This window comes from Anopheles bellator, chromosome 2 (assembly GCF_943735745.2).
Source record: "Anopheles bellator chromosome 2, idAnoBellAS_SP24_06.2, whole genome shotgun sequence".
In the NCBI taxonomy this organism is placed as follows: domain Eukaryota; kingdom Metazoa; phylum Arthropoda; class Insecta; order Diptera; family Culicidae; genus Anopheles; species Anopheles bellator.
This window is the reverse complement of record NC_071286.1, coordinates 10,794,183-10,806,907: the sequence shown is the minus strand read 5'-3', so window position 1 is coordinate 10,806,907 and position 12,725 is coordinate 10,794,183. Positions and strand designations below refer to the sequence as shown.

At 48.2% G+C, this 12,725-nt stretch overlaps 7 protein-coding genes across 7 annotated transcripts; 3 read left to right on the top strand and 4 right to left on the bottom strand.

Moving 5' to 3' along the window:
• Nucleotides 1-168: 168 nt before the first annotated feature.
• On the top strand, nt 169-1,627 carry LOC131211145 (pseudouridylate synthase 1 homolog). Its single transcript, XM_058204510.1, has 2 exons — nt 169-751; nt 810-1,627. The coding sequence occupies exons 1-2, from the start codon at nt 199-201 to the stop codon at nt 1,604-1,606; spliced, it is 1,350 nt and encodes a 449-aa protein (XP_058060493.1). The 5' UTR covers nt 169-198; the 3' UTR covers nt 1,607-1,627.
• Nucleotides 1,628-1,673: 46 nt separating this feature from the next.
• Nucleotides 1,674-2,896, bottom strand: LOC131211147 (MYG1 exonuclease). Its single transcript, XM_058204511.1, has one exon. It carries the CDS (start codon nt 2,777-2,779, stop codon nt 1,715-1,717), a length of 1,065 nt encoding a protein of 354 aa, XP_058060494.1. The 5' UTR covers nt 2,780-2,896; the 3' UTR covers nt 1,674-1,714.
• A 261-nt stretch (nt 2,897-3,157) lies between these two features.
• Nucleotides 3,158-3,777, top strand: LOC131211150 (large ribosomal subunit protein mL66). The gene is made up of 2 exons (XM_058204515.1): nt 3,158-3,302; nt 3,364-3,777. The coding sequence occupies exons 1-2, from the start codon at nt 3,209-3,211 to the stop codon at nt 3,747-3,749; spliced, it is 480 nt and encodes a 159-aa protein (XP_058060498.1). The 5' UTR covers nt 3,158-3,208; the 3' UTR covers nt 3,750-3,777.
• Nucleotides 3,778-3,782: 5 nt separating this feature from the next.
• On the bottom strand, nt 3,783-4,691 carry LOC131211149 (COMM domain-containing protein 2). The gene is made up of 3 exons (XM_058204513.1): nt 4,556-4,691; nt 4,414-4,491; nt 3,783-4,350 (listed from the first exon to the last, which is right to left on the bottom strand). The coding sequence occupies exons 1-3, from the start codon at nt 4,620-4,622 to the stop codon at nt 3,815-3,817; spliced, it is 681 nt and encodes a 226-aa protein (XP_058060496.1). The 5' UTR covers nt 4,623-4,691; the 3' UTR covers nt 3,783-3,814.
• Nucleotides 4,692-4,842: 151 nt separating this feature from the next.
• LOC131211148 (uncharacterized) lies at nt 4,843-5,670 on the top strand. Its single transcript, XM_058204512.1, has 2 exons — nt 4,843-4,960; nt 5,026-5,670. The coding sequence occupies exons 1-2, from the start codon at nt 4,866-4,868 to the stop codon at nt 5,654-5,656; spliced, it is 726 nt and encodes a 241-aa protein (XP_058060495.1). The 5' UTR covers nt 4,843-4,865; the 3' UTR covers nt 5,657-5,670.
• Nucleotides 5,671-5,874: 204 nt separating this feature from the next.
• Nucleotides 5,875-9,237, bottom strand: LOC131211144 (cullin-5). The gene is made up of 5 exons (XM_058204509.1): nt 9,023-9,237; nt 7,363-8,855; nt 7,172-7,292; nt 6,410-7,093; nt 5,875-6,339 (listed from the first exon to the last, which is right to left on the bottom strand). Exons 1-5 carry the CDS (start codon nt 9,032-9,034, stop codon nt 6,202-6,204), a joined length of 2,448 nt encoding a protein of 815 aa, XP_058060492.1. The 5' UTR covers nt 9,035-9,237; the 3' UTR covers nt 5,875-6,201.
• A 651-nt stretch (nt 9,238-9,888) lies between these two features.
• Nucleotides 9,889-11,140, bottom strand: LOC131210022 (8-oxo-dGDP phosphatase NUDT18). The gene has a single exon (XM_058203206.1). It carries the CDS (start codon nt 11,024-11,026, stop codon nt 10,016-10,018), a length of 1,011 nt encoding a protein of 336 aa, XP_058059189.1. The 5' UTR covers nt 11,027-11,140; the 3' UTR covers nt 9,889-10,015.
• Nucleotides 11,141-12,725: the final 1,585 nt, after the last annotated feature.

Here is a 12,725-nt window from a genome sequence, read left to right as displayed (position 1 = left end):
TCGGCGTCAGATATTTTGAATGCAGAAAAAGTGACGTTTCGAACACCGTCGAGCAGCACGGTTTCGAGCAGACGGTCGATGGGGCACGTTCGCAAAATGCCGTAGATCTCTACGTTTGAACGTCAAGAACCGCATGTCACGGATTGTAAACATTTCACACAGAGCCGGCTGCTCCGCTAAAAGGTCCACTGGTCTGGCATGTTTGCCCTATTCCGACGGGCTTTAGTTTCGTTAGAATCGCCGCTTCAATCCACATTCGCTCGTCGAAAACCAAACCAGTTGTATTCTACCGCCGTAGCCGAAGCAGATGACACTGTGAGCAAAAAGTTTGTCGCTGCCCTAGCTGCGGCCGTAGAGACGAAACTTGCCGATAAAAAAATCGAGGCGCAGCGCAGAATGGAAGCACACCAGATCAAGAGAAGCGTAGAGCAACGCTACAATGGGGCGGTAAAGCGTCGCAAGTGGCAAGACCCTCCGGCAGATCCGGAAGCGGTGAAAAACTTTGATCCCGCGTCGAGGGTGAAGCGGCGCAAGAGTGTCATCTTGCTTGGGTACTCGGGGGTCGACTATTTCGGAATGCAGCGAAATCCCGGCACACGCACAATCGAGGAAGATCTGCTGCGCGCTATGCTGAAACAAAACTGGATCAACGACGAAGGTTTCCGACAGCCACAACAGATCCAATTCCAGCGCGCGGCCCGCACCGACAAAGGGGTATCGGCTGCTGTGCAAGTCGTTTCGATAAAATTACGTAAGGAAAACTGAGCGGCGTGATGTTTCTCTTCAATAAACGGTCTGTGTTGTTTCAGCCGATAATCTCGACATTAATGCCCTGAACTCTGAACTGCCGCCCGCTATTCGTGTATACGCCGTGAAGCGCGTTACGAAAGGTTTCAACTCCAAGACAAATTGTGACGCGCGAACGTATACCTATACGCTGCCCACGATAGCATTTGCTCCGGAAGACGAAAAGGGCCTCGAAATACTGACGTACCGGCTGCCAGCGGAGCGATTGCAGCGCGTGAACGAAGTACTTGCGCTCTATGTGGGGACGAAGAACTTTCACAACTTTACTAGCCGCAAGGAGTTTATCGATCCGTCCGTTAAGCGGTTCATCATGCAGTTCGAGTGTGAAGCGCCTTTTGTGCCTAACGGAACCACCTCAGAATTTGCGACTATTCGCATCAAGGGACAAAGTTTTATGCTTCATCAAATTCGTAAGATGGTTGGCCTAACGCTAGCTGTCGTGCGGGGCCTTAGTGGTGCCGATACCATTGAGAGAGCTTTCGGACAGGAGCGATATGGCATTCCGACCGCACCCGGACTGGGCCTGGTATTGAGCCGCATTCACTACGATAAGTACAACAAACGATACGGCGAAGATGGGTGCCACGAAATGTTGGACTTTGAGAAGGAGGAACCACTAATACAGGAATTCTTCAAACGACACATTGCTTCCACGATTGTTGAGACGGAGCTTCAAACCGGATCGATGCTGGAATGGCTCGAAAAATTGCCACTTCACAGCTACGAGCCACGTGATGAAAATGAACCGGGAGAATGGAAAAAGCGCAAACCGAATGACGATGATGATGGAGATGAATAATCGATTACAGTTTGATAAAAAAAATCCGTTTGTCATCGAAAATAAGTTACACAGCTTCTTGAGCATTAATAGAATAGTTTTCTTTTATTTAAGACATTAATAGTCGAACTAATCTTCAAGAGCCTCTAAACTAGCAATTGCCATTCGCAGTGCTCCGTCGCGTGTCCGGTTGCCTCCAATGAAGCCAGTCTGGTGGCAGAACGTCGCTCCTGCAATTCCCGACACTTTCTCAAGTTCCTCATCGCGTACACCACGCCACGATTTCTTTAGAAATTTGCGGCACACGAAACTTTGTGGTTGATTCGGCACACAGATGATACGCCAATCATGTTCCTTGTTAAAGTAGAGCACATATTTGGCCTTGCCTACCAAATTGAGTTCTTTTTCGAGCAGATAAAGGTGTTCCTTCCAGGGACAAAATTGTCCCAGCTCCAGAATGGCTCCCGATTCGTGCACGGTTGATCGATCAGCAAGAGCCCGAGACACCAGATCGCGCGCTGGCCACCAGCTTTTAGCGTAGTAAAGCACTTTGTCCTCAAACTCTCGTCCAACGTATGCTTTTGCCTGTTCGAAGCGCTCCATGCTTTCTGGTGGCGGCGAAGGTTCATTCCAGGTGGGATTGAATGTGTGCATGCGGGCACTAAGGTTCGTCGTAATATTGTACTTTGGTTCGCCGCCCTCAAACATCGGAACACCGTTATCGATGGCATCGATTTCGCTAATGAACCCATCGTACACCTTGAGATACACAGCACGGAGACATTCGGCATTCGGTTCTTGGCCCAACTTTTGCTGTAGTAACATGCGCAACACCTCCTCACCAAAATGGGTGTACACCAACCCAGCCGAGCTAAGCCGGATGTCCCAGCGGGAACCCACTTCGGGTCGTAAACTATTTAGCGTATCGTTAAACGACGCCTGGTGATGATCGTACCGGTGGTGCTCATGATCGTAAACAGCGCCGACATCCACGACGATGTCACACGTATCCAGCAACTTTTGATCCCTCGTTCGTACTATTTGTGCCGTCGAGTATTGCGGTAGCTGCTGGAGCATGTAGCACGCCAGGACCTCGTCACAGTGGAAAATTCCATCGTGCGTACCTATCTTTATGCGGACGTCGGTTTGCTGGTCGTCTTTGAATCGTTTCGCTTGCTCGTTGTTGTTCGCCATGCTGCTGTACAGGTTTCTTGCTGGCTCTTTACGGATCAAGGATCGATGAGGCTGAGCTGCAAATAAATGCTTACAAATCAGAGGAGTGGACCGTGGAAAAAGAAATGCACGCGATAAAAGACCGGCAAACATTATGTTGTCATAGCAAGCGGCAATTGTCATAGCAAGCGGCTGCTGTCACGTTCTGCTATTCCGGAAACTAATCTAACAAAACTAGAATTTTTGCTTGTTGTAAACGGTTCATTAAACAGAAACAAATTGATCTTTCAGTTAGTTTATGATTGTTAGTTAATTTTATTTTATCGTAAGAAATTACAATTTAATATTTATATGCCAGGTTGCTCAATTTAGATTAATTTGAAGCATTGTTGAATGTCACAACAAACCTTGACAGCATTGCCGATCGATTGAAAACAACACCCGGTTTTAATGATGGCTCTCGCATTTTGGTCAAAGTATTCCTTATTTTCCAGATCTATCATAAGACATTTATCGTTATCATCGACAAGCAGATTAAAAGAGAGTAAGTGGGCGCTGCCTTTCGGATTGGGATCCTTTTAAGAGCATTACTTGTTCGTTTTCAGTCAAGGAAGCCACTGTGAACGACACCCTCGTCATTAAAGGTGAATACGTGCCCTCACCCCGTCAGGCAACGCTACTGCCACAGTTGGTGGAAGCAGCCAATTGCGGGGAACGGTTCTGCCCCCAATGTACGCTTGGACTGGACATTAAACACACGGATGTGCTCATCCTGAGCCAATACGTGAGGTCCGATGGATGCATGTTACCGCGGCGAGTGACCGGGTTATGTAAGCGGCAGCAACGCCGCATGAGTGCGCTCGTCACGATGGCCCAGAAGGCTGGCCTGATGTCGAATTTGAATCCTGCGTCGAGCAAACGGGACCCAAAACGACGGTATCAATGGAAAAAGTACAACAAATACTACGACGAAGAAACAATCAAATGTTGAGCAAAGCGGCGCAAAATAAAGTAGATGTTTACACCAATGTTTTGGGAGCGCCTGTAATTGGGCATTTAACTAGCCATAGGTTTTACATAATTCCGCACACGGCGCGTACGTGCTTCCAGTAGTGCTTTTTCCAGCACTTGTATCATGTATTGCAGCATTGTCGGGTCCGTTTCGGCCAATACCTCCCGTCGAGTAACGTGTTTTTCTGCATCCTCTATGTTGGCACCTTCCCGTGAGGAAAGAGAAAGCTTTTCACGATACTCGCTTACGCACTCGGTATCGAGATGAAACTTCATTTTTATAACCGGTGTGGCCTGGTTTCGTTGCGCACGGGAAGCTATGCGGCCCTCAAGACGCCACTCCAGATCACGAAAGTAGAGCTCATCCTGGCACGATGCACGCATTATATTATCAACCAGGTTCCGTTTGCTGATCACAAACTGCCACAGGATTTCTCGCTGTTTTTCGCTAATGCCTTCGAGCGATCGTACAGCGTTGGAAAATTCATGTTCCGTTAGGGCGAGTTTCGTACTGTCAATGAGCAGTGCGACCAGTGCTTCCAGTGCGCTACGGACGGTTTCGTACGTGGTCGCGAGTTTTTCTGCGACAGAGAAGAAAAAATGTACAAACCAACCCCCTTTCCTCCTATCGGGATTCAACTTACTCGCAGCGACGGTACATTTTTTCTCATGTATTCCAGAGCCTATATATTCTATGGCGAACTTGCAGAACTCGATCAGCACTACAAATTATGAAGGATGTGGCATCAAAGAGGACGATGATAAATAATGTGTTCACCAATTTACCTTCATCAGGTTGTTGAAGTAAGAAACCTAGATACTTTGCTTGTTCGTTTCGCACCAATCGTGCCATTTTCAATGATATTTTCTCCGCTCCTCCAAACCGATATTTGGAAAAAGTTTAATCGTATTGTTATCTTTGTTTACAAATGACTTAAGTCAGCGATGCTCTTATGAATAGATGACATGCTGGCAGTTGCGTTTGAAATGCTGTAATCGCAAACAAACCCACAGCTTCTTAATGTCACCTATCAAAACACGGAACAATTCTGTTTGTCATTCTTGCCGGTCCGTTTTACAAGCAACAAGCCCAGCGATGAGTTTAAATTTTGGTGAAATCGTCGAACCATCAACCCGCGCATTTTGGGATGATTACGACGAAGATGAACAAGATAAACCTCCATTCGAGCCGTACGTATATTAGGTCGCAAAATCCGTGAACGCAAAATCAACCGTTTCCTTTGATTCCATCACAGTTTGGAGTGGATTTGGTTCAACGACCAGGACAGCACCACCGAGGAAGTAGAGATCCGGAAAACTCTGGTGGAGCCTTTCCGCATGCTCATTTTCGAAGGACAAAAAGTAGGCAGCTTTGTCGGTGCAGCCATTCTAAAAGGAAACAATAGTCCACTTTTGCAGCTTTCCTCTGGCACCGTCAGTATCTTTCACGTACCCTCCGAGCGACTGATTGTATGCGTCTCGGAAGAAATCGATCTAAACCTTTTTGGGCACATAACGGAAAAGCTGGCACCGTGGCTGGATGCTGCAGACAGCCTCACTAGCGTTTCGCTACAACCTGCTGTCTTATACAAAGGCGCCGCGGAACGTGAGCTAGAAAAAGTTTGCTTTATCAAGGGTCTGGGTGATACTGCCGAAGGTGTCGGAAAATTAGACCCTCCGAACGTGCTCACTGGAGTGGCTGCCGGTGCTGTTGGGTACCGCAAGTTCCGTGGCAAACAGGCTGCTGTTTACGGTTGCTATTTGGATTCGACCGTCATTGATTCGGTGTCCTCGGAACCAATTCTGCGACTGTTGAAATCGATCGGTCTTCCGTGCGCCAACCGGTACGAGTTGAAATTTAAAAACAGTTCAAATCTTTACATGTAATCATGGACTGTGTGATCAGTTAAGTTGTGAAATCAATAAAAAAAAATCAACTATCAAGGGATCATAACATGCTGTTTTGCTAAGAAAGAAAACCCCCTTCAGGATTCGGACGAACGTAGAATTTATAAACAACAGCCTTTGGATCTTCTGCTAACTCAACCGAAGCTGTTTATTGATTACTTATTCTAACGCAATTAAACTCGGTTTAGTGAGTCCGCTGTCCTGCTGCAATTCCCGTCCTCAGCTTTTTTAGCATAATGTTCCTTTTAGTAATGGCAGGACAAAAACAAGTCAACAACAAGAATTCCTTTCGATGGTTGCAGTCTCAGTTGGAGAGCATAATATAGCATAATAATGTTCAAATCCCGTTTAGTCGTCCCAAAGTCGAATCTCGACCGTCGTCGGAAAACGAAATGATTGTGTACAATGCACCCCGCTCGCCACTGATCAGTCGTAGAAAGTCCGAGCCTAATACAAACTAAATATTGCTACACTACAGAAGACAATGCCAGTCGGTGCCTCACTCGGATGCAATTTCATCACGATTACGCCATGTAGATAAAGGTGTTGATATCATCGTCATCTCTTCGCATATACTTATGTTCTATTAGCCACTCAAGCTGCTCCTTGATCATTTTTTTCGAAGGCAGGAACATGTTTTTAAGTATATCCACCAATTCGGCCTATACGGAAAAAGAGGATTTTCATTAATGTATGCACGTCCTTTAAACCTTGTCCAATCGATGATCGTACCTGCAGGGCTGCGTTGCTGAGTCGTTTACGCATTTTCATGATCTTGATGATTGCTTCCTGCGTTCGCAATATTCGGAGCTGCACGATCGACTGATTGTCCTCCTGCTGTGAACGTTCAGTACTTAGCTGCAACCGACCGACCAGATTCACCTTGCCGCGACGCTGCGGCTTTCCGTTCTTGATGATGGCAAACTCCTGGTTCACCCAAAAGAGGGTGTTTTCGGCGAAATCCTTTGGATTGCTGACAACCGGTTCGTACACCAGCAATTGACGCTTGAGTTTCGGAAACGCGACCAGTGACCACAGAGTCCGACGCAACTCCGGATCGGGAAGTTCCGTAGCGAGGCGCAAATTTTCGTACGAAACGCGCTCATTCGGTCGCTGGTTCCACGCAAACAGAACGGCCATCTGGAAGGTCGTCACGTCCAAATCGAACCGACCGGTGTTGTTGGCGAACGTGATCGTACCGTTGCTCATATGGTGATACCACTGCAACTTGCGTCCCGAATGTTTCTTCTTGTAAAACTCTTCCACCTCAGGAATGTAGTCTTCCAGCTCCAGGGGCAGACTTACGGAGACACGCTCCGAACCGCGGGCCCACGCTCCAGCGTTGAGAATCTTGATATTGATCGCATCGTGGCGCGTCGTTTGCGAACGGAACTGAGTATTCAAATCTTCACTAACCTACAGAGAGCGAAAGCATGTTACATCAGCTTGACCAATTAATGGTAATCTGGGATTGTACATCTGACACCGGCGTACCTTAATATCCTGAAACATTCTGGCCAGTTTATTCACATAGTCCGCCGGCATACCGACTTCGCGCAGCCATTCCACCATATCCTCCTCTTTTTCACTATCAGCGCTTGAATCGAGGATGAGTCTGCAAAGGAAAACGAAAACTATTAAAGGGTTCCACTTTATTTTAGCAAAAGAGAGAACCTATCACATACCTTCGAGTTAGGTGAGCCTTGTGATAGCGCATGAAAACATCCTTATTGCTTACATACTTGAGCACCAGCAGCACATCCTTCAGGCGAGATTCGATTTCTTCCGTGGTCAACCGCTTGCTGAACGGTGTCCGCCGCAGCAACATATCACAGTAGTTGGCCAGCAGCTCCGGGCACTTCGACTCTGGCGTCGACGTTTTGATGCCGCGCGCCATTGCCGTGTTTGAGGTCGGCAGCTCCAGCTTGAACATGGTAATATCGTTCACGACCGTCTTGAATGCTTTATCGCGCGCCGTCAGAAAGCGCGGATCATCGTTGAACGCTTCCTTCACCAGATCGCTAAAGCGGCGAAACAACTTCAGCAACCGTTCCACGTACTTCTCCGAGTCCTGCGTAATTATATCGGCGGCCGCCACCATATCTGCTAGTCCGGCCTGAACGATGTGGTTCTCGAGATCGCGCAACATTGGGTCCACTCCCCCGGCCACACGATCGAGCAGACGAAACATCAGCTGTAACCGAGCTGTTTCACGGGCCTCTATCAGTGGTGCGCATTCAGCAAGCAGCGTCGGTAAATGGTCACCGATCAGCACTGTCACACAGCACTGGCCGAGTGCGGTTATGCTGCCCGGCTCCAGGTACCGTTCGCCCCTTGCTTCCTCCTCGCGTAACTTCGCATCGGCGTACTCCATGAAGCTTTTTACTCCATTGGTTTGTAGCTGCTCGCTCGCTTTCAGCCGATAGAAGGCGGAAGTGGCCTGTAGGTAAGCGGCCTCGAAGTTTTCTCGATAGATCTCCAGCTTGTCGTCGGTGTTCGAACACAGATTGACGTAACTTTCGCGCACACCGATCACAAGTTGCGAATCAAACGCTTCGCCGTTTCGCTCGGCATGCACTAACTTCATGGCGGATTCTTGCAACCGATGCTTGATGTTCATGAAGATGCTTTGGTTCCACGAGTCTAGCATCAACTTCCGCACGATGCTGTCCTCCGCGTGGGGTGGCTTTTTCGATGAACTACTGCTGCTGCTACTGCCGGCAGCGGCTCCACTGCCACTAGCACCGCACGTGGACGAATTGTGGCTGGTACCGGCTGCACCAGAGCTGGCGGCACTGGCTGCAGCCGCCGAAGACGAAGCACCGGAAGACGAGCCGGAGGAAAGGGTGCTCTTACTTTGCAGACAGTTTTCTAATTTCGTGAATGGCAACGGTAGGTAGTTGCTTTGCGTGAAAAATTTTCGCCATTCGACAATATATGCCTTCAACAAGGCTTGCTCCTCACGCTGGGCCAATACGCGGCACTGGGCCTGCTTGATGTAAGCGACTATGTCCTGCTGGAGGCTTTCGTGTATCTTCATCGGGCCTTTGTCGTCCCATAGGCAAACCAGGTGCACGGCGTAAAACAGTTCCTGCCATTCCGATGGCGTGACGCGCTCTTGCTTCAGCAGACTTAGCACCACTGGACGCATATACGGCCATTTGTCCTCGAATGTTGGCTGTGTGGACAAAGCAAGAGGTAAGAAAAAGAACTATATTAGGAAACTTCGCTAACCAACGTCTGACAGTAGAGTGGTGCACTAACGAGTCAGTTTTGGAAAAACGGGGAATAAATTTGCATTTCATTGGGTCGAAGGTTAGTCAGTCAAGCGGGATCGATACGTACCTTTTGCATCATTTCTAAGCCGAGCGACCAAACTACGTAATCCTTGTCGTTCCTCGCGGAGTGGTCGTAATTTGGTGCTGTTCTGGTGATCGTTTCTTTATAGCCCAACAGAAGATACAGTTTCGAGGTTCCCGTCCGCCGCGCACATACCTCACCGAAAGCAATGGCCAAATTTGACGAGTTTCCTTCCTGTGGCCTCTCCGATTGCTATTTTACACCCGGTTTCGCCGTTGATTTCAGTGCGAAGTAGTTCCCACACGGCGGATCGTGCATACGTTTGATGGTGGCAAAATACCGGATTTGTTCCACGTTTACCACCCGTTCCTTCGCCTTGCGCGTGTGCGTATATGTGTGAGTTTGCGTTTTGTTTCTTTTGCTTCCTCGGAAATCGGGAGAAAGTTTTGCAAAACTAGCCTCGAATAGAAAAACGCGCTGTCAGAACGAATGTCAAAAGACAATCCAGGGTTGTACTAAAACACAGTTATCGGGCGAGTGAGAAGACAGCAAGCTAGTGGCTGCGTACTGCTTGTTATCACGCCAATTCGTGCCGCAACCCACGTTTGATTTCAAAATAATTGTTTGCATATGCAAACACCGATAAAATCTGATAAAACTTATTTATTCAACAACTCGCACGTGCTTGAGAAGAACAAAGCGTGTTATTGTTGCAGTAAAACATTTTATTACACCATTCCGTTGCTTAAAAGCTGAGATTGAGAGTATTGTAAATGTCTATCTATGCTATTCTGCTATCTAAAATGCTATCTATTTTGCTGTTCGTAAATTATGTTTGGTTGCTTTATGGTACATACAATCATAACGTAACAAATACTTTCCGTCGCGAGCACACACGCCGTTCAGTCGTTCAAAATACTTCGTTGTCTTGGGCGCCCTTGCGACGAGCTGGTTTCCTGTCACCGTAAGGATTTTATTCTTATAGGTAAAAAACACGTACATAATAGTAACAAAACTCCTCAAACTTTGCTCGTCGTCCTATCGTACAACGTGCAACTGGAAGGTGGCATTCTTGCCGGCCACCGCCATCGCTAACCGAGCGCTCAAATCCTTGTTCAGCTCGTGCCAGATGCATTTTCCGATTAGGGAAACCGACTCGATCGATGGCCGGCAAATGACCAGCACCGTCAGGCACATTCCGTCGGTTGGACTGGCTTGCGTTCCGCTCGTGTGATGCTCAACGCTCAGCACACCGTGTGGCCGATGCTGCGGCAGGTCCGCTCCGAACAGCTCGATCATAAACTTTTTCAGCGTAGAGTGAATGCTTCGTCCCGGGTGAATCTCTACCGTCGGAAAATGGTATGCCGTCTTTTCGCTCAGCAACACGTACACTTGGTTGGTGGATTTGTTCTTGATGGCCACCACCACCCGCAGATAGTTTTTGTAGTGTGCTTTGCGCGCCGGAAGTATGTCCCGGTGCCAGTTGGGGTCCTTCGGCAACCGTACACGGTAGCTGCGGGCCAGCTCTACGATCGGCAGAATGTCGTTGGCACGCAACGACAGGTCGTTCAGCTGGGCGCACCATTTGGCCTGTATCGATTCCTGGTCCGCTTGGCCCGGTGTCTTCAGCGTACCACCAACCACGTTGCCCGTGAGCACAAACCGGAACCAAGAACCACCGGCAGTCTCGACGGCAAGCAGCGTGCTGATCTCCACCTTCAGTCCCGTTTCTTCCAGTACTTCACGCACTCCTGCCTCCACGATTGTTTCACCCGGTTCCATGCGACCCGCCGGGAGGTACCACTTCCCGGCGCACGATTCCTTTGCTTCCTGCATCATCAGAACCTCGTCGGCATCGTTGACGATCACGCACGCCACCACGTAGGTGACCGTTTTGCCCACGATCGGCACATAGTCTGACGATGCCAATGGTTTCACACCCTGCGCCTCAGTGGCCGCGTTCTGCTCCTCCAGCGTAAAATCGCACAACTCGCTGGTCAGCTCATCCAAATACTGACCCTCAAGAACGCGCACCAAATTCGTTTCCATTCTGACCACCTGTTGTAGTTCCAAAAAGTTTGCGGTTCCGTCACGGTTTGTCACGCTTTCTTGCACTAAACGAACGCCAAGGGGTCACACGAAAGGCATAACAAAATAGCAATGCTGGCTGTTCCCTGCAACTGCAATCTGGCAACGACGTTGCGATCGATTATTCCGCTTTGCTCGCTCTCCGACGCACGTTCCAGCGCTCTAGCGTGGCGACGTCTGGTGATCTGGCGATAGAAACCACACGAAACAGGTTGGCTCGCTTTCTGGCGCTACTACCAACGTAATCTCGGGAAAGTCAACCACAAACAGCAATCCGTCGCCCCACACCGTGTCGATGATCGTGGCTCACGCGAGGGAGAAAACTTTCGGCAGGCTTCTGCGCCCGCGAGCGCGACGATGTCCGAGCTCTGATTGGTAGGAGACTCCCAGATGGAGGCGGTAGATAGGCTTCCCGGGATTCATTCACCTTTCTCCGTTTTCACCGTCTAGCCCCGCTGTGCCCAGCTGTTGTCCATCCGTGTCGAACGGATTTTAGATTCTGAAGCAGGTTAACGATTCCAGCGTTCGCTCACCGTTGCCTCGGCACAGGACACTTTCATACTTAATGCGATTGGGAGCGGTTTGTTGCAGACGGTGGAATAGACTAAGAAGAAAACCGAATCCTCCACCAAACTGTATCGAATTGTTGAGGGACTGAATTCTTCCACGCCGCACGATAGCCGCGTGTTCTTCGCCGCGGCGACCCCTGAGATCACAGCTGAGGAGATGGGAGAGAAGCAACAAACAAAACAAAATTGAAACAACAAGAACCAACGATCAAGAGGACTGGTTGAAGAGACAACAGATAAATTTCTCCCCAACAGTAGAAGTGAAGAGCTAAAGAAAGAGTTGATGATTGTAGATAAGTGTGATGAAAATATACAAACTACTCGTACTGTGATATCGAGTCGTCACTCCGCTATATTACAAACTTACAGCATGCATTATTTACTAACGATTTTGAGTGAGATCTCAGCCATTGTTATTTCATGATTATTAGAGACGAACCTCTAGATCATTAGACTTTGCTTTGTGTATTGTTAGTTTTCATCGTCCATTGAATGGTGTTTCAAATTTATCTGTTCACAAATTAGTGAATGAAAATACAGCTCTTGAACCGACTGGAGGTAATGGACAGCACCAAACTGTTAATTTCCGAACCGTTGGTCCAACAAGAGACGCCGTTAAAACCATAAAACTTCGCTATAACTTATTTGAAGATGAAACAAGGTGCATTTCCAATAGTTATCTGAAGATCTACACATTCTGGCGCTGGCTGAGAGCAAGTTGAAGATGGTAAAAAACGTTAAAAAAGCAAAAGCATCACACTTATTTTTGCAATCACAAGAAACCTAAAGCACAACCACCCGACCGAAACGGCCATAGCCACAACATGAGGCTTGCGCAGAAGAACATTCTTTCATTGGAGCCGGCTTGAAAAGAAAAAAAATGCCCGAGAGAAAAGGAAACGAAAACGGTATCTGTTTGATGGGAAATAACGGTGTACAGTGGAAACACATGCTCACAACGTAACATTTGCCAAACCTACAATTGATTACCTGTTGAATGTTCGTGAACAACGATTGCGTGTGCATGATTCGGTGCTCGAAGGCCTCATTGTCGGTGCATGATTGCCGAAATGAAATGATTACCTGTAAAG

Bases quoted from the DNA above. Each gene is read 5' to 3' on its own strand.
- LOC131211148 (XM_058204512.1), top strand. From the start codon at position 4,866: ATGAGTTTAAATTTTGGTGAAATCGTCGAACCATCAACCCGCGCATTT. The intron at 4,961-5,025 runs GTACGTATATTA...ATTCCATCACAG, and splicing joins GATAAACCTCCATTCGAGCC to TTTGGAGTGGATTTGGTTCA.
- LOC131211149 (XM_058204513.1), bottom strand. From the start codon at position 4,622: ATGGCACGATTGGTGCGAAACGAACAAGCAAAGTATCTAGGTTTCTTA. The intron at 4,492-4,555 runs GTAAATTGGTGA...CATAATTTGTAG, and splicing joins ACTTCAACAACCTGATGAAG to TGCTGATCGAGTTCTGCAAG. The intron at 4,351-4,413 runs GTAAGTTGAATC...TCTCTGTCGCAG, and splicing joins AAAATGTACCGTCGCTGCGA to AAAAACTCGCGACCACGTAC.
- LOC131210022 (XM_058203206.1), bottom strand. From the start codon at position 11,026: ATGGAAACGAATTTGGTGCGCGTTCTTGAGGGTCAGTATTTGGATGAG.
- LOC131211150 (XM_058204515.1), top strand. From the start codon at position 3,209: ATGATGGCTCTCGCATTTTGGTCAAAGTATTCCTTATTTTCCAGATCT. The intron at 3,303-3,363 runs GTAAGTGGGCGC...GTTCGTTTTCAG, and splicing joins GACAAGCAGATTAAAAGAGA to TCAAGGAAGCCACTGTGAAC.
- LOC131211147 (XM_058204511.1), bottom strand. From the start codon at position 2,779: ATGGCGAACAACAACGAGCAAGCGAAACGATTCAAAGACGACCAGCAA.
- LOC131211144 (XM_058204509.1), bottom strand. The intron at 7,094-7,171 runs GTACGCCGGTGT...CGCTCTCTGTAG, and splicing joins GAATGTTTCAGGATATTAAG to GTTAGTGAAGATTTGAATAC. The intron at 6,340-6,409 runs GTACGATCATCG...TTTTCCGTATAG, and splicing joins TCAGCAACGCAGCCCTGCAG to GCCGAATTGGTGGATATACT.
- LOC131211145 (XM_058204510.1), top strand. From the start codon at position 199: ATGTTTGCCCTATTCCGACGGGCTTTAGTTTCGTTAGAATCGCCGCTT. The intron at 752-809 runs GTAAGGAAAACT...GTGTTGTTTCAG, and splicing joins AGTCGTTTCGATAAAATTAC to CCGATAATCTCGACATTAAT.